Source organism: Bufo bufo, chromosome 4 (genome assembly GCF_905171765.1).
Source record: "Bufo bufo chromosome 4, aBufBuf1.1, whole genome shotgun sequence".
Taxonomy (NCBI): Eukaryota; Metazoa; Chordata; class Amphibia; order Anura; family Bufonidae; genus Bufo; species Bufo bufo.
Window position 1 is genome coordinate 336917764 of NC_053392.1, and position 26177 is coordinate 336943940.

General features: G+C 41.3%; 1 protein-coding gene across 2 annotated transcripts in view; it reads left to right on the forward strand.

Moving 5' to 3' along the window:
• Positions 1-26177, forward strand: part of FIG4 (FIG4 phosphoinositide 5-phosphatase) — a 534658-nt gene that overhangs the window by 215770 nt on the left and 292711 nt on the right. For both annotated transcript variants that reach the window (XM_040428862.1, XM_040428863.1), the window contains exons 15-16: positions 280-428; positions 17158-17324. In XM_040428862.1, the coding sequence (XP_040284796.1) occupies positions 280-428; positions 17158-17324 (316 nt within the window). The remainder of the gene's footprint in view (positions 1-279; positions 429-17157; positions 17325-26177) is intronic.

The window sequence follows — 26177 nt, forward strand, 5'->3', positions numbered from 1 at the left end:
GTATTTGTCTATTTAAAATATTCACTCTCTTTCCATCTGTGCATGTAGCTTATTGCTGAAACTTTACCGGCGTAAAATCTGTGGTGTAAAGCAGTACTTGCAAGGTTAAATTTACATGTGGTGCAGATTTTTTAATTCATCAATTGTAGATTTTCACATTAGATTAAACTTTTTTTTTACATGCAGATGGTTGAAATTTAGGGTGAAATCTGCAGAAAATCTGCATCCTCATGTGTGTGAACTCTTAATTTTAGTTTTAGTTCTCCTTTTTCTTTTTAGACAGGTGTCCTTAGAACAAACTGTGTTGACTGCTTAGACCGGACCAATACCGCTCAGTTCATGGTTGGAAAATGTGCATTGGCCTACCAGTTATACTCCTTAGGACTGATCGATAAACCTAATTTGCAGTTTGATACGGATGCTGTTAGGTATGATATAATCATTTTTGTCCATTTTTTAAAATGTATTTTTAAAGAGCATCTGCCAGCATGGGTAACCCTGTTAAGCCAGGCATATTGCTTGGTAGGGTGTGATCATGCTGATTAAAGGGGTTTTCTGGGAGTCTTACACTGATGGCCTTTCCTCTGAATAGGTCATCAGTATCTGATCGATGGGAGTCCGACACCCAGGACCCCTGCCAATTAGCTTTTTGAGAAGTCAGCGATGCTCGCAGTAGCGCCACACCCTTCTCACAGCTTTCCCTGTTCATCGGTCACACAGCCTTGACGCAGCTCTGCCCCATTTAAGTGAATTAGGCTGAATCCTAAACACAACCGCTATAAAATGTAAAGGGCTGAGCTTGGTTTGCTGAGAGATGGACACGGTGTTGGTGCGATCCCCGATGCCTTCTCAAACAGCTGATCGGCAGGGGTCCAAGGTATCGGACCCCACCAGATCAGATACTGATCACCTAGCCCGTATAAAACTTGTGGAAAGCCCCTTTAAATTGATATCTGTCTTTTGTCTATAGGTTGACCTGTTGCTTTTTATATTAATGTAAATTACCTATTTTCAGCACCAAGGGGCCAGCCGTGGCGTTTGAAGAACGACCCTGTGTTTTATTCACTCCTCCTGCTGTTTAATTGACAATGATAGACATTTTGTCTAACCCTTTCTTCTGGTGCGTGCGTCTTGCCTCACTTGTCATTGGTGATCCAGATTTATTATGATGTAAATAGTCACTGGTGTCAGTGTGTCCCTTAGGAATGCATGATTTTTCTAATGTGCTGTAGCTAATATGTGCTTTCCGGCATTCATTGGTGGTAGCAGAGGCCCCTGAGAAGAAAAAGAGCCCTATACAGACCTTTGCATCCCCCCAGCAGCTGCACTATTCCACTGCCTATGAAGTCGCTGGCGACGTCAGTCCATCCAGAAGTGGTGGTCTGGGCGCCTTCAAAGACAGCAGAGGAGTGCAGCATCTGGAAGGATAGAAAGGTTAGTATTCTCTCTTCCCTGTATAGTGCTAGCTTCCTTCTCCAGAGGCTCCACTGATGCCCATGAATGCCGACATGCATATATTAGCCACCGCATATTAGCAAAGTCACACATACATGAAATACATGATTTTGCTGAAACACTTACACCAATAACTATTTACACCATAATAACGCTGAACCACTACTGCAGGCACCAGAAGACAGGTCTAGCCCAACACAATCAGGAGGAGGAAGTAGTGTGTACCAGGGTCTATCTCCCATGCTACAGTTGTCCCCTCTGATTGAATTTGGTCATTTGCATAAATATAAAAAACGTATTAATATTGGCAACAATTCAACCTATAAAAAAAAAAGTTAACTATCAATTTAATTAGCATGATCAACCCTACTAGGCAATATGCCTGGTTTAATAGGGTTGATCATTCTGACAGATGCTCTTTTAGTATTTGCAATTATTGCTACTGTTTTCATTAAATATGCATGTTATCTTCTCTTTTTTCTTTTGGAGAGGAGCACTGGCACAGTTTGTAATTCTGTGACAGATTCTTTTGTATCACAGTGCATTGTGACATATAACAGTGAATTGATATGCTCAATCTATTCATTATTTACCTGCTACTTAAAGGGAGTCTGTCACCTCATTTTCACTTATTACACTTCTATCAGTGTCTTGCTGTACTCCATTAAAAATATATCATTATTAGCGTGTCAATTGTTTGCACCAAAAAGCAATCTTAACTTGATATGCAAATTAGGCCCCTAGTGCCCAGTGTAACGTTTTCCAAGCCCCCTGACCTAAATGTACATTGCTCCTTCCTTCCCTTCTTTAACATCCATGCAATATTATTTACCCCCCTCCCCACCCCATGTAATGCTGGCGCCTGAGCATTACAAACATTGCACTGGGCATCAGCTTCATAGTTTGTAATGTGCATGCACTGCCAAGCAAAACGTCACAGACCCGTCAAAAGAAGAGGAGTAATTGTGAACATCGACTTTGCAGCTCCTCTTCTTCTTCCAGCAGGCCTGCGGTGTGCTGCTTGATGGTGCATAAGCATTACAAGCTGTGAAGCCGATGCCCAAAGCAGTGTTTGTAATGTGCAGGCGCCGGACAGCATTTCACGGTGGGGAATGAATAGCATTGCATGGAGAGGGGACAAGCTACAGAGGCATGCTCAAGTTTGGGCACCTTTGGTCAGAATTTTTATTTTCTGACCTGTTAGGCTACTTTCACACTTGCGTTTTTACCTGATCCGGCAACCACCGGTTTTATTATCTTTAACATAGCCAAGACGGGTCCGGAATGAACTCCATTGAAAGTCAAAGGGGGACGGATCAGTTTTCTAGCGTGTTAGATCGTGCCAGAGTTACATACCTTTCATTAGTTATACGGGCTCGTTTTGTTCGGGTAGCAATCATTAGGAAAAATAAAATGGTCGCCATCCTGCTAGTATACACAAAACCTGTCCCAATTACACAGGAGGACAAGAGCTGCACCATCATCCTCTCTTACTTGTCAGGGATTATGATCCTGAATACAGTTTAATATGATCTTTAGATGAATCTCTGTGGGAATAGAGTTCATGAGGAGACATGACGTACAGAGAGGAGGAAGGGGTGTAGATAATGAGCACCAGTCCTTGTATGCCGTCTTCATTACCACAGTCTGTCCTGTCCATCCTCTCTGTACTTCATGTCTCTTCCTGAACTCCATACAGAGATTCAGCTGAAGATCTTATCATCTGTACTTGGGATCATAATCCATAACAAGTAGAGCAGAGAGGAGGATGAGGCAGCTCTTTACCTCAGTATTGTGAAGTAACTCGGCATCCTGTGTGATTAGGACAGGTTTTTTGTGTGCTAATAAGACAGCGGTCATTTTATTTCTCCTAATGATTGCTCCCCAGACAAAATTAAACATTATAACTAATGGAAGGTATTTGGGAATATATTTATACTAAAGTAATATTTAAGTATTTTTATTTTCTTAATTCCCGGAGAACCCCTTTAAACGGATCCCTCCCCATTGACTTGCATTGTGGATCATGACAGATCTGTCTTGCTCTGCATCCCATGATTGCTCTCCGGTATGGGAACGCAACCAAACGGAATGGAATGCATTTTGGAGCATTCCGTTCTGTTCAGTTACATTTTATCCTCATTTACAATGAATGGGGACAAAACTGAAGTGTTTTTTTTCCAGTATTGAGAACCTATGACTGATCTCAATACCGGAAAATAGAAACGCTAGTGTGAAAATAGCCTTAGAACGGTACATGATGTAAACTGTAGTGAAGGTAATCTTCTTATGGTGGTCCAGGGGAGAAAGAGCGAGAGAGAAAAATAAACACTCTAGGTAGTATCAGTAATTATATCCCAAAAAGCCCAGATATTTTTTCACTTTTTCAAGTTCTTTCTTTCATTATGTAGAATATATTCATAGCGCTCCACTTTATTTATCATATTGGGTCACAAATTAATATTTGAAGTATCTTTTCAAAACCAAGCACGTGTAATTAGTAATCTGGCCAAAAACATTAACTTAGTAAGAAATTCTTCCTTTATCTTTCTACAATTAACTTTTGAAAGATCATTGAGAATCATACATTGTGCACTAAATGGGATCTGTAAATTCAGTCTATCTTTTATAACATCAGATGTCAAACCCCAGAATGGTCTTATCTTTGGACATAACCAAAGTAAATGGGAAAATTCAGCCGATTGATAATTACATTGTGGGCAATTAGAAATAACCCAAATTCCCATCTTATTCATAAGAGTTAGTAATATATAACCTATGAATTATATAAAATTGAACCAAAACTTAATTAAAATTGTGTGAATACTTTCCTAGTTCTCCTGGGAAATTGTTGGAATTTCCAAACTCCATGGCTTCTGACCAGAGTGAGAGCTTTAAAAACTCTTTAACCATTAAGCTATATATTTGTGAGAGTGTGACCTTACGACTTTGGTTCTTAATATATAAGATATTCCACAAAAATGCTTGTTTCAGTACTACTGTACTGTCCGAGTAAATGCAGAACGCAGCTGGTAATATCTAAAAAGACCTTGATACCCAAAAAGTGTTTGTATGTGACTAATTTCTGATCAAGAACTACCTGTACAACAATACAACATACATTTATATTCTTTTTCACCCAAAATTGATAATCAGACATGAATTTTTTTCCCCCCAAGCAGGGTACAAAGAAGTGCTCCCTTAATTCCCCACAATTCCCTTATTGTAACCCAGCACCTATTACATTTTTGGGACCACCCTATTAAATGTATATAGTGATTTGTCCTTATAATTTGTCCACATATACCTTTTTGTTATACTAAACCATTCAAGACTTTAGATTCCCCTGGTCTCCACTGACTGTGTCACATTGTTTCTGTACATACATTTTGGTCTTCTAGTCAGCTGGGTACTCTGGAGATGGTTATGCAGTGCACCTTCGCTTTTGACAGTTTATTCACACATTCAGCTTTCTATTTTCTTTTAGATATTTCTATTAAAACTTGTTAGCATAGTCACATGTCCTTTAGCACATTTCAAGCCACAGCTAATTTCACACAGCTTTATTCTCAACAGTGAAAAGGGGAAAAAAGATAGAAAAACCAGCAGTGTACACTTATTTATATGACTGTCAAGACTCCCTGTCGTTTTGACTGTGTCCACCGACAGCTTCGATTTAACAGCACACTAGACATATCTGTATAACTGCACATCATTAGTGAGATAGGATAGTGAGGAAAAGTGTGCGTTGAGGCAATACTGAACATGTGACTTTGGTCTAGTGCTTGGCTGTGTGTTTCTTAATCACAGACAATAAAATATTGTGTTCAGTGCTGTTATGTAAAAAATTTTTAAATAAATTCAGAAACATATTTCATGAATTTGTGGAATCTATACTCTCTTAAGCGTTGAAAGAAGAATATCCAGCTCAATTCAGGTGAAATTATAAATGACCTTTATTCCAGCGTTAAAATCCGTAATGCAAGTATACATCTACGCGTTTCAGACCTCTTAGATATATGGGTCCTTCCTCATGACAAGCATGAATATGAAATGGAAGCAGCTCCCTATATATCCTAGACCAGTGATGGCGAACCTATGGCACGGGTGCCAGAGGCGGCACTCAGAGCCCTCTCTGTGGGCACCCGCACCCTGGAGAAAGTCTATGGTGTACCAATATGCCTTAGACTTTTCCTGCAATTCATTCAGCGCAAACAGTACAGGCAGTTCACTGAATGTAGGCAGGCTATTATAGCTAAATAATAAAGTACATGGAAGGAGTAGTATTCAGGTTAAATTGCTGTGTTGGCACTTTGTGATTAATAATTGGGTTTTGGGTTGCAGTTCGGGCACTCGGTCTCTAAAAGGTTCGCCATCACTGTCCTAGACTAACCCCAGGTTGATAGCTATCACCTGGGCGGAGGAGACATAGGGAGGCGGTTCCATGCAATTTAATTAGGTTAAAAAAAACCTTCAAGCCAAAACATGAAAAACAATGGAAGGAGGTTGAAATGTAAATTCTGACACTAAAACAATAGTGGTAAATGGGATTCAGTGTTTATAAATAATCAACATAGGTACATATAAAGAAGTATATATGTATATAGCATACAGTTAATATTGTAGAATAAGGTCGTGACGCTTATTAGGTCCCTGGGGCTGGCGTGATCCTAATTGGAATATCCAGAAGGCTTCCCTATTAAGGAGTTTCCTTCTATGATCTCCCCCTCTTGGTGGCAAAAAGACCCTCTTTATGCCTTTGGCTTTTAAACCAGACACATCCCCTGCATGTGCTATTGCAAAATGTAGGCTGGCTGCAGAGACATTCCGGTCTCTGTAGTGCGGTACGTCGGATATGTGTTTCCGTATCCGATTTTTTTAATGGATTAACAGTACAGCCTACATATTGCAAAGAGCACAGTATACATGTGATGAGATAGACTACATGTCGAGTGTTGCAATTAATATATGATTGTATTTTATATTCTTTTTCATTTGCAGTAGATCGAAATGTTTTCTCTATCATCATGTGATCGCAACAAATACATTTCTTATGTTCACATTTAAAACTACCTTTGTAGTGCAGCCATGTAGCTTGTGGTTTCTCCCTATCTGAGAAGAAACTTGGGCTGATAATATTGCCCAGGGTAGGTGCTATCTTAGCAACACATTTTATTCCATTTGACACAATCTCTGCCCATTTGTCATCAAAATTGAGAACATGAAAATATTTTCTCATAATCTTGCATATAGCAGGAAATTCCTGGCTAAATTGTGTTATAAAATATGTGGCATATTGTTTGGTGTCAGTACTCCCCAGTTGTTTAAATTTTGTGGAGGATTCAGGAAAAACTAGGGACTGCCTGTTAATATCAAGAACCATTTTGGTAGCCCGTTCAATGTTGTTATGTGAGTATTCCCTGCGTAGGAGTCTATCCCTTATATTGGAAGCTTCTCTTTCAAAGTCGTGTGGATCAGAGCAATTGCGGCGAGCACGAATCAATTCCCCTTTGGGGATATTGTGGATGGTGTGAGAAGGATGACATGAATGGGCTAGTAGTGTGGTGTTCCCAGCAAGCTGTTTCCGATAGGTGCATGTGCTGACTCTGTTGGTGGAAATATTCCCCCTCAGGCACAGATCCAAAAAATGGATCTCAGTGTCATTGGTTAGAAACACAAATTGGATACAATCGACACAAGAGTTGAAATGTCTAGTGAGCTCTGGTATGGACACCACATCCCCAGACCATACCATCAGCAGGTCATCGATGTAGCGTCCATACCAGAGCAGACGGTCCAAAAACAGAGAGGTGTCGATGAGGAGAAAGTGACCCTCCCACCATGCCATAAAAATATTTTCAATGGAGGGAGAGAACTTGGCCCCCATCGACACCCCTGACACTTGCAGATAAAAAATATCATCAAATAAAAAGTAATTGTGCCTGAGGAGGAAATCCACCACCAGAGCAGCATACTCCCTAAGTGTCACAGTGTAATCACTGTAATGGTCGAAAAACCAGTTTAATGCAGTGATCGCCAGATTATGAGGGATATTGGTGTACAGCGACGTAATGTCAGCTGTTATCCATGAATAACCCTCCCTCCATTTAAAATCAGAGAAAGCCTGCAATACTGATCGTGTATCTTTTAAAAAGCCAGGTATTGAAGGCACCAGAGGTTGTAAGAGGGAGTCCACCCACTCAGAGAACCGCTCAGAATAAGAGCCTATTCCAGCTACTATAGGTCTGAGGGGTGGAGGGAATACATTCTTGTGGACTTTAGGTAGCGCATGGAAAATAGGAGTTATAGGGTGTTCCACAAAAATGTATTCCTTTTCCCTAGTGCTGAGGCAACCAGATGATAGCCCCAACTCCAAAATATTCCTCATTTCAGTTTGGAACGATACTAGTGGATCACCAGATAGTCGGACATAGACCTGGGTGTCACATAGCATGGTGGTCACTAGACATTTATATAATCCTCTGTCTAAAATAACCACAGACCCACCCTTGCCTGCACCTCTAATAATAATGTCTTCTCTTTCCCCTAGGTCCCGGAGGGCAGCTCTTTCTGCCGGAGTCATATTGGATTGACACCGTGACTTGGTGGTATCATATAAGAGACATAAGTCCCTTTCCACTAATTCCTGATATTTATCAAGAGCTGCCGCCCGGGACTGTATGGGGTAAAAATCCCTGTTATGTGTTTTAAACTGCTGGGAAGAGCTGACATGACCTCCCTCATTTTGTATAGCAGTTTGAAGGGAATTACAAAGAACCATTTCAGCAAAACCCATTGTATTACTGTGCAATATCGGTGTGACATTAACAGTATCTAAATCATTATGGTGGTTACATACAGGTGCAATCGGGGGGGGGGGGCTGTGCTGTGCTGCCAAGTCCTTGGGTTACGTCTGAGTCCGGTGCGAACTTGTTGACATCCAAAATGGTGCGGTACAGATCGAAGTGATGTGTAGGTGAAAAGGATAATCCCTTTTATAGAACTTTTACCTGCTGCAATGTGATGATGGATGCCGACATATTGAGAACTTGAATGTTCTCAGTTATCTCCTTTGTCTGGATGGATAGCGTTTTTTGACTCCTTTTTGTGTGGGGCCGTAGATGTCGCGTGTAAATTCGGATCCCTCTACATATTATCAGTGGAAGGATTAATAAACATCAGAAGAGGTTAGTAACGAACAAACTACATGATATGCATCCAGGGTGGATAAAAATCAATGATTTTTTTAAAAAAAATCAAAAAAATAGGATTTTTTTGATTTAAATCTGATTTTTTTGATTTAAATCTGATTTTTTTTTTTTTATATAAAATGCGTTTTGAGGAAAATATATTGCCATTCAAAGGTTATTCCATCATGAAATAAAGATTAGTTTTTTAATTATGTAGAATAAGGCTGTATGTAGACTCCCATATTGTGGAATGGATTAGGCAGTGGCTGAGGGACAGACAACAGAGGGTTGTAGTCAATGGAGTATATTCAGACCATGGTCTTGTTACCAGTGGGGTAACTCAGGGATCTGTTCTGGGACCCATATTGTTTAATATATATTGCAGAAGGCCTCGATGGTAAGGTGTGTCTTTTTTCTAATGACACAAAGATTTGTAACAGGGTTGATGTTGCTGGAGGGATACACCAAATGGAAAAGGATTTAGGAAAACTAGAGGAATGGTCAAAAATCTGGCAACTAAACTTTAATGTTGATAAGTGCAAGATAATGCACCTGGGACGTAAAAACCCAAGAGCAGAATATAAAATCAGTGATACAGTCCTAACCTCAGTATCTGAGGAAAGGGATTTAGGGGTCATTATTTCAGAAGACTTAAAGGTAGGCAGACAATGTCATAGAGCAGCAGGAAATGCTAGCAGAATGCTTGGGTGTATAGGGAGAGGCATTACCAGTAGAAAGAGGGAGATGCTCATGCCGCTCTACAGAGCACTAGTGAGACCTCAATTGGAGTATTGTGCTCAGTACTGGAGACCATATCTCCAGAAGGATATTGATACTTTGGAGAGAGTTCAGAGAAGAGCTACTAAACTGGTACATGGATTGCAGGATAAAACTTACCAGGAAAGATTAAAGGACCTTAACATGTATAGCTTGGAAGAAAGACGAGACAGAGGGGATATGATAGAAACTTTTAAATACATAAAGGGAATCAACAAGGTAAAAGAGGAGATAATATTTAAAAGAAGAAAAACTGCTACAAGAGGACATAGTTTTAAATTAGAGGGGCAAAGGTTCAAAAGTAATCTCAGGAAGTATTACTTTACTGAGAGAGTAGTGGATGCATGGAATAGCCTTCCTGCAGAAGTGGTAGCTGCAAATACAGTGAAGGAGTTTAAGCATGCATGGGATAGGCATAAGGCCATCCTTCATATAAGATAGGGCCATAGTATTCAGTATATTGGGCAGACTAGATGGGCCGAATGGTTCTTATCTGCCGACACATTCTATGTTTCTATATGTGTAATTTTGGTAAATAAATTCCATTAATCCATTCACAATGTCCTGCTCTTCCAGAGGTTTTTGTAAGATTATTGGGCAGTTTCTCTGCCTACAAGATATTATCACAGATGCTTGGTTTACTTTTGCAGTTTTCAAAACTGAATTTGACTCCGCAGAGTTCACATGCCTCTTCTTCACAGCAAAAATGTTATAACATGAACAGAGTTGAGAAAAATACCTTAATCCTAACTTCTACAAACCTATGAATTCAGAATCAACCTAATCAAACTAATATGAAAAGTTGTTATTCTAAAAATCTTCATCTACTTGCATATTATAAGTTATACCAGCAAGAATTAGTCTTTATGTAGAAAACTATTATTTAAATCAAGCCTTACTGACTAGTGATTTAAATCATGATTTAAATCATTTAGATTTAAATCAAATCCACCCTGATTATATCTATCCAAATGCATCCTTATATACTTTTTTTTACATTTGAGTAATTATGTATTAAAGAGGTTGTCTGGTTTCATGATATAGTGGTATATTTTATTATCCTTAACCCTTAGAGGATCCTGCGATTTTCCATTTTTGCGTTTTCTTTTTCACTCCCGCCTTCCTATAGTCCTAACTTTACTTTACGTTCCCATAGCCTTATGAAGGCTTATTTTTAGCGGGACAAGTTTTACTTTCTAATTGCACCATTTACGGTTGCATACAATGTAGTGGGAAGCGGGTAAAAAATCCAAATGGGGTGGAATTGGAATAAAAACACAATTCTGAAGTTTTTTTTACACTGTTCACTATGCAGTGAAATTGACCTGTTACCTTCATTCTCCAGGTCAGTACGGTTACATCGATACTACACTTGCATTTTAATACTGAAAAAAAAAATGAAAACCCTGTCTACTCATACAGCTGATTGGCAAGGGTGCCAGGTGTTGGACCCCCGCCAATCTAATATTGATGACCTATCCTGAGTCAAAGGGTCCTGAGTGTAGGTCATCAGTATCATGAAACCGGACAACCTCTTTAACCCTTTCCCGACCTATCCCATACATGTATGACGCAGTGGGAAGAGAGTTAAAGGATAACTGGCATATTTTCATCAAAAAATCTATTTTGGCATATGTTACTGCTGCAGCAGCATTATGCATAAAGCAATCTTTAGTTTCTTCACTTACCACTGTTTTCTTTGAGTTTTCCCCTTAGTTACGGCTGTTTAGAATCATGAGGATCTTCTCAAGATGGCTCCTCTGCCAGTTCTCTGAGGCCAAAACTGCATTCCCTCAGGTCACATACAAACTTGCTGTAGCCAGCAGCTTCCTGCCAGCCAATCCGACTGGATTACTGAGACACACGCCTCCTCACTCTGAATCCTAATGCAGGCATGCAGTGTGAAGGACCGCCTCTCTGTCTTCCTAGCCGGAGACAGATGAGCCATAGCAACGGTCTTTTAAGGGAGCAGTGGAAAGGGACAGGAGACCTTAATAAAAGCTGTTATTATAAGGTAATTACAGATCTTTTGGCAATGATTGACAGACTAACTCAGGTATACATGCCTAGCTCTAATAAACTAGCAAATAAAATAAAAAATGACAGTTATCATAGAAACATAGAATGTGTCAGCAGATAAGAACCATTTGGCCCATCTAGTCTGCCCAATATACTGAATACTATGAATAGCCCTTGGCCCTATCTTATATGAAGGAGGGCCTTATTCCTATTCCATGCATGCTTAAACTCCTTCACTGTATTTGCAGCTACCACCTCTGCAGGAAGGCTATTCCATGCATCCACTACTCTCTCAGTAAAGTAATACTTCCTGATATTACTTTTAAACCTTTCCCCCTCTAATTTAAAACTATGTCCTCTTGTAGCAGTTTTTCTTCTTTTAAATATTCTCTCCTTTTTTACCTTGTTGATTCCCTTTATGTATTTAGCAGTTTCTCTCATCTCCCCTCTGTCTCATCTTTCTTCCAAGCTATACATGTTAAGGTCCTTTAATCTTTCCTGGTAAGTTTTATTCTGCAATCCATGTACTAGTTTAGTAGCTCTTCTCTGAACTCTCTCTAAAGTATCAATATCCTTCTGAAGATATGGTCTCCAGTACTGAGCACAATACTCCAAATGAGGTCTCACTAGTGCTCTGTAGAGCGGCATGAGCACCTCCCTCTTTCTACTGGTAATGCCTCTCCCTATACACCCAAGCATTCTGCTAGCATTTCCTGCTGCTCTATGACATTGTCTGCCTACCTTTAAGTCTTCTGAAATAATGACCCCCTAAATCCCTTTCCTCAGATACTGAGGTTAGGACTGTATCACTGATTTTATATTCTGCTCTTGGGTTTTTACGCCCCAGGTGCATTATCTTGCACTTATCAACATTAAATTTTAGTTGCCAGATTTTTAACCATTCCTCTAGTTTTCCTAAATCCTTTTCCATTTGGTGTATCCCTCCAGGAACATCAACCCTGTTACAAATCTTTGTGTCATCAGCAAAAAGACACACCTTACCATCGAGGCCTTCTGCAATTTCGCTGATAAAGATATTAAACAATATGGGTCCCAGAACAGATCCCTGAGGTACCCCACTGGTAACAAGACTTTAATATTGTGCTATTACAGCACGGGAATCAGGCGGGAACAGGAGCTGAGGTGCTCGATCAGGATAGGTCAGTAACAGCCAGGCCCGGCTGTAACTGTTGGCATCCATGAACACTCTGATGCTGACAGTTTAACCCCACAGCAAATAAGCGGTTTACAGAGGAAGGGAGCTCCCTCTCCGACCCCATTGCTGTGCCACAATCGGATCACGGCGTGCCAATGGTTGCAGTGTCGGCTTAGAATAAATCAGCTTTGAATAAGTTGAAAGGTGTAGATTCTAAAATGGGTGTCATTTATGGGTATGCCCCTCAAAGTCACTTCAGAACTGAAATGGTATTGGAAGTTTATTGAAAATTTGGTTCTAAAATTCTAAGCCTTCTAATGTCCTAAAAATAAAATTTACATTTACATCATTTACAAAATGATGCCACCATAAAGTAAACATGGTAAATGTTAATAACTATTTTGTGTCTTAAAAGTAGAAAATTTAGAAAATTGCAAATTTTTCCAAATTTTCCATTAAATTTTGATTATTTTTTTATTTAGATTTTTTTTTAAAAGCAAGGTATAACATAGCGACCCAAATTTACCACTAAGGTAAAGTACAATGTGTCTCAAAATAACAGTCTCAGAATCACTTGGATAAGTAAAGGCATTCTCAAAATTATTACTAGACAAAGTGCCAGATTTCAGAATTGCAAATTTAGGCTGGGTCAGGTAGGTAAAAACTGGCTGGGCATGGAAGGGGTTAATGTTATGTACTATGGATAATAAATTAAGTAAATTCTGCACTAAAATCTATGCTTGACTTTAGCCAAGGTCTCATTTTTCATTTGTAAAAATGGCCCATACACCATGGGGGGAATTTATTATTAGAGGAATATTTGAAGTCAGTTTTGCTTGAGTCTGCATTGGCGTACTTTACGCCACATTTATCAAATGTCTTATGTTATTTGATAAATTTGTCTTATCCGTAGACCTAACACTTTTGTCTAAAGAAGCTACTCCAGTTTTTCTACTCCACCCTCCTCCTGGAGTGAGATTGCAGACTTAAAAAAAAAAAAAAAAAAAAAAAAAGTCTCGATGATAAATGAGTGAAACTCATTAACATTATCCATACCCCCTTTACTCCCACATTACAAAACTGGAGTGAGTGGTGTAAAAATGCAAAAAGTCACAAGATTTTGTGCAATCGCTTAAATTTTGCGTAAAACCTACAGCTGTGTAAACCAGTAGGAAATATAACAACAGCACAAAATCCAGTCTTTATTAAATATCAAGAAATATTAACTCCTTCTGATCTGGGGTTCTTCATAAGGCCCCATCTATCATGCAATGGCATCAGCACCCTGCAGTCTCACTCACAGGGTGCCAATTCGTGTCAGAGGGAGCTCCCGCTAAACCATTTACATGTCATGGTCACTATTGACCACCTCGTCTACAGTAAGGCCTGTTAATGACCGCTGTAAAACACGGCGTTGAATAAGATGTTAAAACCAGCTAAAAAGTTAAGCAGGTGAAAGACACAGAGAAAAGGATGCCAAGTGGTCAGAGATTACATACACATATGTAGGCTTGATCACATGCAGAGTATAAGGCAACAGCCATGTGAACATGTACTGGTGCTATAAAAATGTAACAAGTCTAACATGTAGTACACATAGCGTGGATACTAACCAACAAGATAATTGTTGGTTGTGTCAGTGCTTTGTGTACTAAATGTTAGACTAGTTATATCTTTTCTGCTTTGATATTGATTCCTTTATATATTCTATGGCTGGTAGATGTTTGTCTGACGCCTTATTCTCTGCACTTCATCAAGCCCAAATTAGAGTTGTTGCGATACCAAATTTTTTATTCGATTTCGATACCATAAAAATGTATTGCGATATTCGATACCGCGCGAAAAAAAGTAAACCAAAAAAGCCACTTGCATTCCGCATTTAAAAAAATGGACTTCACACTCTCCCTGCTGCCCTATGCATAGTAAACACAGCAGCAGGGAGCAGAGTATGGCAGCCAGGGCTTCAGTAGCATCCTGGCTGCCATAGTAACTGATTGGAGCCCCAGGATTACACTGCCACTGCCACCAATGAAGAGGATGGGACCCTGTGGCCACTGCCACCAATGATTTTAATACTGGGGGGTTGAGAGGGGTGGGTGCACTGTGCCACCAATGATTTTAATGGTGTGGGGGGTTGAGGGGGGGGCGCACTGCTCCACCAATGATAATTAACCCTTAATACAGGAGGCGGGTACTGGCAGCAGATCAGCGGCAGTTAACCCCTCAGGTGCCGCACCAGAGGGGTTAACTGCCGCTGATCGCAGCTCCCTGTCAGAGGCAGGATGCCAGCTATGCGATTCTGCTGCCGGCACCTGCCTCCTGTATTATGTGTTAAAGACAACCTTATATGGGTCCAGACTTTAAGTAGCAGGCTACACAGAGCGTCGCCCAGAGATGTCCCAGCACTTACTATTATTCCTGTGCGCCGCTCTGTTCGCCCGCTGTGCCCCATTACTGTCTACTGCTCAGTATGCTAATTACTATCGGAGCAATGGGGATGAGACATCAGCTTCTCTAGTGGGCGTTCCTTCTCCCTGGCTGTAGCGCTGTCCAATCGCAGCGCAGGGAGAAGGAACGCCCAGGAGAGAAGCTGATGTCTTCTCCCCATTGCTCCGATAGTAATTACCATATGGATCAGGAGACAGTAATGGGGCACAGCGGGCGAACGGAGCGGCGTCCAGGAATAATAGTATGTGCTGGGACATCTCTGGGCGCCGCTCTGTGTAGCCTGCTACTTAAAGTCTGGACCCAGGAAAATTCCTATCATTGGTGGCGCAGTGCGCCCGCCCCTCATTGGTGGCAGCGGCATCACAGGGGGGAGGGAGAGACTGCTTCCTTCTCCCCTGTGCTGTTGAGAGAACAGCAGCAGCACAGCCCAGTATCGGAAAAATGGAAATACCGGTATCGAAATTTCGATACCCGCAACAACCCTAGCCCAAATGTGTATATAATCTCCGACCACTTGACGTTCACTTTCTTGTGAGTGTTGTTCAACTGCTTATTTTTTAAATGGTTTTAATATTTTTTTTATATTTAATAAAGATTGTCTGCAGTTTGGATTTTGTGATATTGTGTATCATTTCTTTCTATGAGCAGGGCCATATTTATAGTTTATGATGCCCAGAGGTGCACCTAGCCTTTCTGCCGCCTGATTTGAAAAATGCTCCTTGGCAAAACCCAACACAGAACATTCAGGCTAGTTTCACACTAGCGGCATCCTTCTCCAGCAGGCTGTTCCGGCGCTAGTGCACCGTGCCACCAGAAGTCTTCTCTGGCCCCATTGACTATAATGGAGGCGGGTCGGAGTGTGGCAGGCGCAGCAATATGAAATAGCCACTGATAAACAGATGAAGGACAGATTAAGAATACCTGAAACCCCAGGGAATCGATACAATAAAGTACATAAATCTCCCTGCCTGTAAAAAGGATAATTGCTATAAATAACAAAACACAGCTCAGGAAGAAGTACTTATCACTTCAGATGAATATGGGTCATATGGTAGGTGGCAGGGCCAGGGCTCAACCATTACAGGGAACTCCTGGTTCTATTTATGTCCACCTATGTCCATATTCGTACTTCCGTTCCACAACTCCGCAAAAAAGATAGAGCATGTCCTATTCTTGTCCAAAATTGCGGAAAATAATATTCCAGGGATGGCCAACCTGAGGCTCTCCAGCTGTTACAGTTTTTCAACAGCTGGAGAGCCGCAGATTCGCAATCCCTGGCATAGAAATTTCTTTCATAGGGCTGGCTGTGTGCGTACAGCAAAGTGCAGAACACATACGGCCAGGTTCCGTGTTTTGCGGATCCACAATTTGCGGTTTTCAAAACACATACGGTCGTCTGAATGAGCCCTAAGAGCAGATACTGAGAATTACATCCACTATACAGGACAAGAGAAGTGGTACTGTGAGGGAACCATAAATACAGAATAGGGTGGAGTGCTGCCTCAATTTTTTTAGTAAGCATACTATATACATACACACATTTATAAGCTCCTGCTTCTCTGTGCTTTCCTCTTTTAATCTTTTTCAGTATTAAAGCACAAGAAAAACTGTATAAATGTTTTATTGTTGTAATCAGACTGGCCTGGAGCATGCAGCAAAATAAAAGCCATAAAACTAGTGCAATTGCTTTTTTTCTCCATTTCCACCCCATTCGGAATTTTTTTCCAGCTTCCCACTACATCGTATGTACTAAAACATGGAAACTACAACTTGGTTCACAAAAAATAAGTTCTCATATGTCTATATACAGATGTAGCATGGTTAGCACTCAAGCTCTTAACTCAAATTTATTAACTCATCGCGTTATCTTGAGACAAAAGCCATGGAAAAGCAATTGAAGGTGTTTGCTTAACGCATTTAGTTTAGATCACACGTCTCATAAATTATGAGTGTTAACTCTACTACATCCGTAAACGGAATTATAAAAGTTATGGCTCTGGGAAGGCAGGGAGGGAAAAACCAAAACGCAAAATTGTTGCATCATGAAGGGATTAAAATCACTTTTAGAAACTATGTACTGTTGAAAATAATGCTTGATTTTATATCTGACAGGTTATTTGAAGAACTCTATGAGGATCATGGTGACACTCTGTCTTTACAATATGGTGGCTCTCAACTTGTTCATAGGGTCAAAACCTACAGGAAAATTGCCCCATGGACTCAGCATTCTAAAGATATCATGCAGACCCTGTCTAGATACTACAGTAATGCATTTTCAGGTAAACTCATGCAAACTGATTCCAGGCCTCACCTTTTGTATTAGAAAATCAAATCACAAACAATGATGCCGATATGTTGAAGTTATAAAGTATCAAAATTATTCCTATCCGTATACATTAGTGTAATGTTAAAAAAGCCATTGCATATTTTTGTACCCTTACATTTACATATTATAAAAGATAGATCTGCTTAAGCAGAACTTGTCACTTTGAACACGGTGTCTGAACGCAGGCAACATGTTAGAGAGCAGGAGGATAACTATCAATTTGTTCAGCTCCTCTGGCTCTTTAAAGAGGACCTTTCATGGCTCCAGACATTATTAAAAAAAAGTAGCACGTTATGTAAGGCATAAAGCAGGGATCTAATAGCGCTTACTATTTTTCCTGTAATCAATAAATCCCAGCGAGTGCTTGTAATCTTCAATTCATCTGTTCTTTATTTCATCTCATATGATACACGATTTATGCATGGACGTGTTTTGGCCCGTCCAGCCTTCGTCAGCACAAATTAATCAAATGGATTCACAAACTTATATCACAGTTTCAATCACATGTGCAGTGATGCTGGGATTTATTCATTACTCTGTGGTCCTGTGTCCTCCCCATGCTGGTGCGCTTCGGGTCTGAGTGCCGGCTACCTTCTGGTGATTTACTATTGTTCCTATGCGCTGCTCCTTTCACCCGCTGTGCCCCTGTTAAATTCTCCTGCCTAGTATGCTAATTAATAGCATCGGAACAGGGAGGATGAGACGCCAGGGTTTCTCAATGGGCGTCTCCTTATTCCTGGCTGTAGCGAGGTCTAATCACAAAGGAGAGCCTTACAGCCAGGAAGAAGGTGAGTTTTTTTTTCTCCCTGGCTGTGACGCTCTCCTTTGTGATTAGACCGTGCTTCAGGGAGAAGGAGACGCCCATTGAGAAACCCTGGCGCTTCATCCTCCCTCTTCCGATGCTATTAATTAGCATACCAGGCGGGAGAATTCAACAGGGGCACAGCGGGCGAACAGAGCGGCGCCCAGGAAAAATAGTAAGCGCTATTAGATCCCTGCTTTATACCCCACATAACGTGCTACTTATTTTATAATGTATGGACCCATGAAAGGTCTTCTTTAACACGCTGTTCACTGTTACAGTTTCCCTTTAAAGGGGTTTTCCAGGAGTACAATACTAATGCCTTATCCTCAGGTGTCTGAACCTGAGGATAGGTCATCAATATTCTAATCTCAGAAAACCCCTTTAATTGTCTTGACAGGTGCTAAACAAATTATATACAACTTGTTGAAACTTTTCTCTAAAGAGAAAAACAGATTTTACTAAATTTTTTTGTAGTTTTATACAGCACTGTGTTATATTGTTCTATATGTTCTGTTTTAAGCCTTAAGTTATATAATGTTTTCTTTTATCATACGTTTTTGCAAATTACTTCTGTTGTGCCCTGGGGAACAGAATTTAACACATGGCAGACTTCCTTTGAAAAGGCTACAGTTTGTTTATTGTAAGAATAGTTCTGTAATCCTGTCTATGACCACGTCATGCTGATGTAGATAGTGCTCAGTATGACGAGGTGAAAATATCCATCATTGATTTTTCTAATCAACATCCAGCTGACTACAAGATATACTGGGGTAGCAGCCAAGCTGCTGCCAACATTTCAGCTTCCTTTTCAAACTCCCTTTTAAAATATTTAGTATCCTTCTGTACTAATTTCACAAAATGAATCTAAAGGGAAATGTTTTAGGTTTGTAAATTTTTGTAAACTTTATATACTTCTACAATGACTTCAGTATGTCTTAAGTGTTTTATTCATTTTGCTGTTGATATTATCCAGCAATAAGAAAACCTCTCATCATGAAACTGCAGCACAATTTGTTTATACAGTTTGCAGATTGATGTATAGTTTTATCAGAAAAGATTAGTTAAATATTGCATTTTCTTCAACTTTTTTTTTTTTTTTTTTATCAGATAATTTTTATTAACATTTTAACAATATACAGAAAAGAAAACCCCATCAGAGAATATTGAGGTAGTTACATACAATCCCATTGGACATTCAGAATGTTATCGAGACATTATCATAAATCACTTCCAACTTTCGATGATGCAATCAAATCATATGTACTACAGCTGCAAGGGTAGTTTCTATAATAGTATAAAATAAACCTCCCCTATCCCAACCCCCAACAAGCGATGAGACAGGCCCCAAACCATTAATATAGGTATATCACATCCGAGCACCAAGGGAGATATTGTTAACATGATCTCAACCTCCGTCCCTTCCAAGATGGCCTGTTCCGTAAGCACCTCCACTCCAAGTTGCCCCCCACAATTCCCCATCCAGTTCCATTTCCGGGTATGCATGTTCCAAACCCATAAGTATCTCTGAGACCACTCCTACCAGCACGAACAAGAGAACCCTAAACCAAGCTATGCTGCAGCTGTCCTAAACGCTACCCACTTGTCCCATATTTTGGTAAATTTGTCCAGGCCTTTTAATATAGACACCTTTTTCCATGCGGTGGATCTCAGCCATTCTGTTCAAAAATTCAGCCCTAGATGGGGGCTGGAGTCTAAGCCAGTGTTTGGCAATTCATTTCCTAGCCTGGAAGAGCATACGCTGCACTCCCAAGCATGAATTTCGGTTTTTAATGTCCAGTATTCCCAGCATACATGTCCTCGGACCAGGCGAGACCATAATTTAATATGCTTCTTTAATACAGGTTAATGCACTTCCTAAGCTCTGTACATTCCCAGAACATGTGTAATAGGGATGCAGGACTCTCCCCACATCTAGGGCACGAAGCATCGTTCCTAACCCCAATCTTGAACAGAAATTATGGTGTCCTATATACCTGATGAATAAGGAATAATTGCTGGCCCTCGCACAGTGATAACTGAGGTGTCAGTGCTAGTACTGCTTTCCATTGATCCTCTGAAATAGAACCAACCTCTCTCTCCCATTTTTGTTTGAATACTAAGGGATCACGCTGCACAGATTTCACAAATAAATTTCTATATATGAATAATATTAGTCCACTCGAGGAATCACTTGTGAGAATCTGTTGTAGCAGTGGGACTTTTGTGCATATAAGCGACATAGATTTTGTATTGATATGTAGAGAAAACATCCTCATTCCTATACTTCTGATATGACAACTGTTTACAATTTTCAGCATTTCTTTTGATAAAACATGGCTATACAGCACTATTATTAATCATTTGCTGTGCACTATTGGGAGGCATTAGTATACAGTTTGATCAAAGAGCATAGGCCCACTTACCACGACAAGGTTGCCTCTTTTAAGTGAGGACCTACTCTAACTATGGTGCAGCGCCGTGCAGCGACCACCGCGCCTCCACACCGCTTCAGCAGGCAATGGGATCCAGCAGCCACACAGCGGCCCCACTGTGCGGCAAAGCCACCTAGGCCCCGGGTCCCATCACTCCACCAGCACAGGACAGAAGCAGCGCTGGCCACCGTCCAGCGCCGCATATGAACTGGTGCAAAGAGCTCACCTGTTCACAGCCTCTGAGGAACTCCAACTGAGATGAGCGACATAGATTTTGCTTGAGCCTGGAATGTATGTCGTAACTGCAAAAATTGATAAAAGGCCGTATGGGGAAGGACAAATTCATCCCTAAATTGCGCAAATGATTTAAACACATCATGTCTTTGCAGCTGATACAAAAACCTCGCCCCCTTCCTTTCCCATGGAGAGAACCCTTCCAGGTGAAATATTTCAGATAACTGAGGGTTTCTCCACAGAGGAGTGACCTGAGTGAATCCCAGTATAGACAACAAATCACAACACTTATGCCAAACCTTATATATCAGATTACCGGTAAGTGTAGGATGTCCCACCAATTTGCCAGAGAGACAGCTGCGCTCCAACAGGGCCACAGGAGATTCATCTTCTATAATAAGTGCTATCAGCCTTGCAGAGGTGTTGTCCCCAGGAGCCCTCCCCCAACCCTTCACCTGCTGTATCTGTGAGGCAATAAAATAAAGCCATGGATTAGGAAGAGAGAAACACCCTTTATCCTTCCCTCTCTGTAAAATATCTAGCCGGATTCTGGCCCATTTTGTGCGCCAAATCAAGCTTCTAAATAGTCTTTGTATTCTAAAAAAGACCCGTTGTGGAATCCACACAGGGGAGTTATGCAGAACGTACATAAGTTTTGTCACAAGTATCATTTTAAGGAGATTGCTTACCCACTTCAGACATTGGTAGCTTACACCACACATTAAATTTTTTCAGACATGCTGTTCAGGAGTGGCTCTATATTGTTTTTCACATAATACCCAAGGTTTGATGAAACAATATGCCCAAATACTTGAAGTTGTGGGCGACTTGCAACTGAGTTTCTCCAAAGTCCTTTATAAGAGACATTATGGGGCCCAGCGATCCTTTCATATCTCCCATGTATATGAGCATGTCGTCTGCATACAGGGACACACTTTCCTTCCTTGCTCCCATGGGGAACCCCACAATTCTATCTGAAGATCGAAGTAAGCATGCAAACGGCTCTATTGCAATGGTGAATAGAAGAGGGGACAGTGGGCATCCATGACGTGTACCTCTTACCAACTCAAACACTTCTGATGTACCACCATTAGCTCTGATCCTAGCTTTAGGGCCACAGTATAATAGTTGGACCCAAGAAATAAAGGTTCCCAAATGGCATGACTCTCAGCACCTTCCATAGATATTGCCACTCAAAACTATCAAAAGCTTTGGCATCATCAAGTGACAATATGGCCCGATGTCCTGCCGACTCCGACCGCCTCTGAATGTTAAGAAATAGCCGTCTAAGGTTAATCGAAGTAGATTTATCAGGCATAAAACCAGCTTGGTCACTATGTATAATGGTTGAGATAACTACTTGTAACCTATTAGTTAGGACCTTTGCCAGTATCTTAACATTAGAGGTTAGTAGGGAGGTCAGTCTGTACAACTCAGGGAGAGTCGGGTCTTTCCCAGGCTTGGGCATTACAACAGCTCAGCTTATTATTGCTTCCTTCATAGAAGCGGGCAGTTATCCGTTTTGAAGGGAGTCATTAAATACGGATAGCAACTGTGGTAATAGTAGAGTGCTATAGTTTTTAAAGCACTCCGCCGGTAAACCATCCAACACAGGAGCTTTTTAATTTGGAAATGATTTAAGCGCCACCTCTAGTTCAGTCAATGACAGAGGTTGGTCTAAGTAAGCCGCATTGTCCTTCGATAGCTGCTGGGTAGCGATCTCAGCTAGGTAGTCTGCAATATTTTGAGAACTCACAGCTAGCTCAGTTTGATACAGGGTTTTATAGTACAAATGAAATACATCCAGAATATCCGAATCTGCTGTCACCAAAGACCCATCGGTTCCTCAGCTGGACAGAATTTTTGAGGGTCCATCCTGCACACGCACAACCCTGGCCAGCAGTCTGCCAGAACTCTCCCCAGCCTCAAAGTATTTTTGTTTAAGGAAAAAACGTCTATTATCCGCAGTTTGAATTAGATATTCCTTTAATTCTATCTGCGCCGCCACCCACGACGTCTCATGCTCACGTGAAGGATCTTCAACAAATCTTTTTTCCGTTTCCATGACTAGGTCTTGGAGCTCTTTTAGATTTTACCTGGACTTTGTTTTATGGCAACTAATCCGCTGGATGTATAATCCACGGATAACCTCCTTAAATACATCCCACATTACTCCCATAGGGGCCGATCCTATATTACTAGTAAAGAATTCCCGGATATCCATCGTGATACCCCCCCCCCCCCCCCCCCTCATCCACCAACTGCAGCCAAAAAGGATTAAGCCTCCACGTGCCCACTCCAAAAGGTCTCCTTACCCCCAACTGGAGCACTACATGAATAGGGGAGTGTTATAATAGACTTCTCGGCAAGTAGGCAACATCAACCACCAAAAATGCCATATCCGGAGAACCTATAGCCAGGTAAATTCTAGAGAGCCAATTGTGAGAACTAGAAAAACAGGAGAACTGGCGTATATCCGGATTCCTCCCTCGCCAAATATCATGCAGGTCCAGCTCTCGTAATACAGTGGCAAAGTTAGAGTCTCTATCCACACCCGACCCTCCCAGTCTGTCCAACCTCGCAGATGGACAAGTATTAAAATCCTCTACTAATAAAATGGGACACATAGGGAGCTCCTCAACATAGGCCATTATTTCCTTCAGCACTTCGCCACTGTAAGGGGGAGGAATATATACTGCTACTAAAACAAAGGAGGAGTGATAACTGGTACAGTGCAGGCACATATACAGTACCTAGCCATAGGATCTATACTAGACGAGTGACATATAAATGGTAGAGGTCTATGCACAAGAACACTCACCCCCCTGGAATGCGTAGAGAGTTTAGAGTGATAAAAATGACCTACCCATGGTTTGTGCAACAAGTGTGTAGAGGCGGGAACCATATGTGTCTCTGACAGAAAAATCACAGCAGGCTGATGATGTTGTAGTGCAAAGAATACCGCAGCATGTTTTGCTGCCTCTCCCAATCCCCTGACATTCTATCCTACTATTTTAATTCTGTTAGCCAGAGTCTGCATGGTAATAAGTCATGTCAGGAGACATATCAGGAGAATTCTGGTGCTCCGACTGCAGCCCCCCCAACCAAATTATTAATGTACCCGTATCACCACTGGTCCCACCCATTCCCCAACCCCGCATAAATATCATTAGCGTATATTCACTTTTCAAATAAGCGCTTCGTAAACACATAGGGCAAAAAACCATCCTGTAGCCGGAGAAAAAAAACTATTAAAAACATATGTTAAGTAAACAGTAAACAGAGTTGCTTCCCTAACCTTTCTGCTTACAGTATAGTCTGCAGTGTACAATAAGTAAGCAAAACCTGCATTATATATCTACGGCCTGAGTGGCCTAAGGCAAATATATACACTCTAACAAAGAATCCTACTTCTTGTGAATCAATAATAGGTATCAGTACATTTCTATCATAAATGCAGTATTACAGAAAAAAATCGCAGCAATAAAGCAAGAGAGATAAAAAAAGATACAGGACAGAAACAATACATTGCACTTATCAGGCACGTCTCTCAATCCGGACAAGTGTCATCAAAGTCCCTGGAACTAGCAGTGGACATATTCATCCCGTGCTTGCTGAGGATTTAAGAGAGAATTCGTTGATCCCCAGCCACTGCGCCGCATCCATCGGTGTTTCGTATATGCAGACCACTCCATGCGCCACCACCCACATCTTGGCCGGATACAGCATAGAGTAGGGAATCTGTAAGTCCCAAAGACGGCATTTCACATCCTGGAACTTCACAAACTGGAAAAAATGTATACTTTATTCCCATTAATTAGGAGATCAGGGTGATCCCTGGCTTTCTTGAGAATATTATCTCTGTCCCTGAAATGCAGTAACTTCATTAAGATTGGACGAGTGGGGGCCCCTGGAGGCGGAGCAAGGAATGGCATTCTGTGTGCTCTCTCAATAGCAAACACACGTGACAGGGAATCCTTGCTATATTTAAGGGTCAGCCAATCTTCAAAAAATACCACTGGGTCATATCCCTCTGCCTTTTCAGGAACCCCAATCACCCTGAGATTATTTCTGCGCGACCTATTTTCTAGGCAGTCTGTTTTGGAAATCAGTAAAGACACATTATGAATAATTCTGCCAAGATCTCTCTTCACCTATTGCAATGTACAGTACTGTCAGTTTTATACTGACATTCAGACTGATCACAACCTACCTCTGGCAGGACAGGTCAGGCTTCGGCACATGGCATGCCCGGAGGCCTTTGTACGGCCTCCGGCTGCCATGGCAGCACAGTGGCTAGATGGAAAAGAGAGGGAGCTCCCTCCCTCTATTAACCCCTTACATCAGTGATCGCCACTGAGTTCAGCAAGTAATGGGTTATATGACTAGGATCGGTGCCAGCACCAATCTCGGCCATTGCAGCAGAGTGTGAGCTGTATGTTACAGCTGATAACCACTACTGATGGTGACGGCTCATTTCCGAAGCTGCCGTCATTGTCACACAGTAATGGAGCTCGGAGGGCCGGGTGGCAAGATGGGGCACAGGGGCCATCTTGCACAAAGGGGACATCAGAGGGCATACCTGATTTCAGGCTCTGACCTCAACAGTAACGATCTGTGGAGCTCAGAGCCTGAAACCGGAACTATTAGAGCAACTACACTCTGGTTAGTCTATACAGACTATAGTCTATACAGACTAACCAGAGCGATCGCAAGCAAGGGATCACTCTGATTTGGTCCTTTGCTAGCTGATCCAGTGTCTCTGACAGCAGTTACTTTAGAGCTGTGACACTTCTTTGTAGTGTCACAGAGCCAGTTAACAATTCAGGTGTAACCGTTCGTCCGGTTGCAGTAAATTACATGCAATTTGAACGTGCAACTATGTCCATCTGCAGGTAGGGGTTAATTTGGTGGTGTGTGTATAGCTGACCATGCACCTCCTGCTCATGGTTTGCTGACAGTGTGACGCAACAGTTGTTGCCTGCTCACCCTGAGACGTAATAATGGAAGCAGTCAGTATTTATAGGTCTCATTCTCCTTGAAAGTAGATGCCCACATACTACATAGAAATAGGTTTAGGCTAGTTTCAGACTAGTGTGTCCTGTGCTGAAATCATGCTTCATGTGTGAGCCTGATTTCCCATTATGGACATTTTTCATTTCACAGGAGCACACGGATTTCACTATTTTATAATGCTGTGTGCCTCTGCATGACTTTATTTCTACAGAATTATACAGACACACTTAAACAGTTCTTAGAGTTAAGTGCCCATCCGTATTGAGGTCACCTTGCTTCTGGTGGATGGGCCCCAATACTTTCTGAGCAAAAATGATAT